Below are 2,642 nucleotides of genomic sequence, written 5' to 3' on the forward strand. Positions count from 1 at the left end.
TGGGAATTATTAAGTTTTGCTTTTGAGCTAGCTAACCATTTTTCTATTACATGCAGCATAAATTTGCCCAAGACCTACTCATTGATCCTCAGCAAAGGCATCAGCTGCATAAATCCTAATTAACATCTTCATGAATCATGCATGATGATTCCAAACAAAACAACCAAAATAAAAGAAACTCTTCATTTGTAAAGCCGAAATCTACATAATATTAAAAACAAAATAGCTCTCTGTCTCTCTCTCTCTCTCTCTCTGTCTCTCTCTTATTGGATTGGCAGGCAAAAGCATGGTCTTCCAAGCTTCTATAGCTTGTTGTATTCATTTCACAGCTTCTACGGTGAGGAGCTCAGTGTGGCCAACCTTCTTCCTCAGACTTTTCACCAACTTTGGAGCATCAACTCCATCCCCAATCACCTCCACTTTATCTTTCTGCGCCCCTAACCCCACAAAGCTCACCCCTGCATTGCAAATTAATCCAATATATTATATATACCCACAAAAGTATTAAACCAAAAACATGTTATAATTACTTGCATATATGTAATTTAATGGGATCTGGGATATATATAAATAATACTAACCATTTGCTTCAGCTGCAACCTGGAGTGCCTTGCTCTGACATTTTAGGCAATTCATCTGCACCTTCATCACAATCTTTTGCTGCAATATTTAAAATAGACCACAGATCGAAGAGATTATGGCATGCATTATATATGGTATGCATATGTTATGAACCCAAAAGAACAAACATTCTCGGATTGCAAATGATCATCATACCTTCATATTGGCCAAGAAAATAGAGATCCCACGATTCTTCTTGAGGAACAAGCAAGACCAAGACCTCGCTTATATGGAGCCCCAAACTTCTCCAGTAAGGAGGCTATTGATTTCCCACGGCATGCAGAAAAGTCATGCCACAAACCACTATTTCTTGTAGAATAAGTCATGCTAATTTTGAATTGACTAAACTGATTAATTTGTTTTGTTTATTAAGGTTGTTTGTTCTAGAACTTTTGTGGTCATTACTCCTTAGTCTTTTGCCAATTGCCAAGCCTGTCCCACAACATGTGATTCATGAGAACCATTCAATCATGGACAAAAAACTTAAGTGCCATTCATAAGGACAATTCAAACCTACTTTTTTGGCTCCTTAATTTGATTTGATGGACTTATCAATAATATTGGTTGTGCAGATTTCATATCATATAGTGGTCGAATTAAACTATTATATGGTGCGGTCCAAATTTTATAGTAATTCGGGCAGCTTAAGTGACCAGAATTGCGAGATCTAGCTACTTGCACCGGGTAGGGATTATATTTACATTCACCTGGTTTTCATTCATGTGAATATTATGACTAACTCCCAACTAGAGACTTCATGTGCTGATGAGTTCTTTGAGTTGACTTGGTATTAAATGAAAACTTGCATACCAAGAAAACTTCAATTAACCAAAAAAAAAATCAAATTTTTGATCCCATTTATATATTTGGTTCTATCCAACAACTGAAGAAAACAATCCTCAATTGAAAAATGCATTTAAATATTTTGTCATTCTAGTGGACTCAATTGATTTAGGCTCGATCTATTGTTTCGACGTAAAATACTTTTTGAAAGACGTTTTTCATGATTTTTGGTGTTTGGTATGATCAAATGGAAAACATTTTTGGTTAACCATGAAAATTTTGTTTAATTTCCGTAAAATCGTTTTCCTTTTTTAAAACTACAAATCATTTTTTGAGTTTGAATTTCTCCTTCTCAAATCGTCTGACTGCCAAACCATTGCCGGACCTCCTTCAGAGGTTGCCAGAAGTCACCGGCCGTTTTCCCCTAACGTTCACTTTTCGTGCGAGCTAAATGCCGAAAAATATTTTTTTTAAAAATAATTTCTTCAGAAAAATAAATTAGGGATAGAGAGGAGAGAAATTAAAGGATCATCTCCTATATATTGTGCAATCCATGCGCTCTCTCTCTCCCATGGCCATGTGTTTTTGTGACTTAACTGCCCATGTACTGCCTGGTAATTAACGTAATTAACACTCTCGGAAACGTATGGTTGGAATCAAAGTCATCAAAAAAATGGCTTAGTAAGAAACTTAATTCCATGTTTTGAAAAAAAATAAATAAATAAAAAAATTGTTGTAAATACTGGATATTGACGGAATGGTCAAAACAAACGGAGCCTTAGAATCATGTTCTTGGCATTGCAATTTTAGATGTTGAAAGTATAATTTTAAACTAAATCGTAAAAAATATATAATTTGAGACTGTACTTTTAAAATATTGTGATTTAAAAACGTAAAAAATTATATTTTTAAACATTCGTTTTCCTTCGAATTACATATGAATTTTAATATTAGCCACTTTTAAATCACATGTTAATTTTAAACAAAAAGAGCGTATATACTTCATTGTAAATGCTCTTTTTATTTTTATTTCTTTTAATTAAGGGAAAAGGGGAACAATGAAAATGCTTGTTCCCCTTTCCCTTGTCACGTATCGAATTAAAAAAAAATAAAAAATAAAAATTTCTCTTATTTCCTGTTTCCATCTTTATCATGGAGTCAGAAAGTATTGACAAAGAAAAAAGGCAACTCTCTTTTATAGTTGTTAGTATTAATTGTTATTATATAATTGAGGAAAA

The 2,642-nt window shown here is 33.4% G+C and overlaps 1 protein-coding gene across 1 annotated transcript; it reads right to left on the reverse strand.

Moving 5' to 3' along the window:
* LOC132164710 (heavy metal-associated isoprenylated plant protein 47) lies at positions 1 to 886 on the reverse strand. Its single transcript, XM_059575262.2, has 3 exons — positions 778 to 886; positions 582 to 660; positions 1 to 458 (listed from the first exon to the last, which is right to left on the reverse strand). The coding sequence occupies exons 1-3, from the start codon at positions 781 to 783 to the stop codon at positions 319 to 321; spliced, it is 225 nt and encodes a 74-aa protein (XP_059431245.1). The 5' UTR covers positions 784 to 886; the 3' UTR covers positions 1 to 318.
* Positions 887 to 2,642: the final 1,756 nt, after the last annotated feature.

This window comes from Corylus avellana, chromosome 8 (genome assembly GCF_965113065.1).
Source record: "Corylus avellana chromosome 8, dhCorAvel1.hap1.2, whole genome shotgun sequence".
Taxonomy (NCBI): Eukaryota; Viridiplantae; Streptophyta; class Magnoliopsida; order Fagales; family Betulaceae; genus Corylus; species Corylus avellana.

Coding starts and splice junctions, on each gene's coding strand:
- LOC132164710 (XM_059575262.2), bottom strand. Junction 459..581: donor GGTTGCAGCTGAAGCAAATG/GTTAGTATTATT, acceptor TTTGCAATGCAG/GGGTGAGCTTTGTGGGGTTA.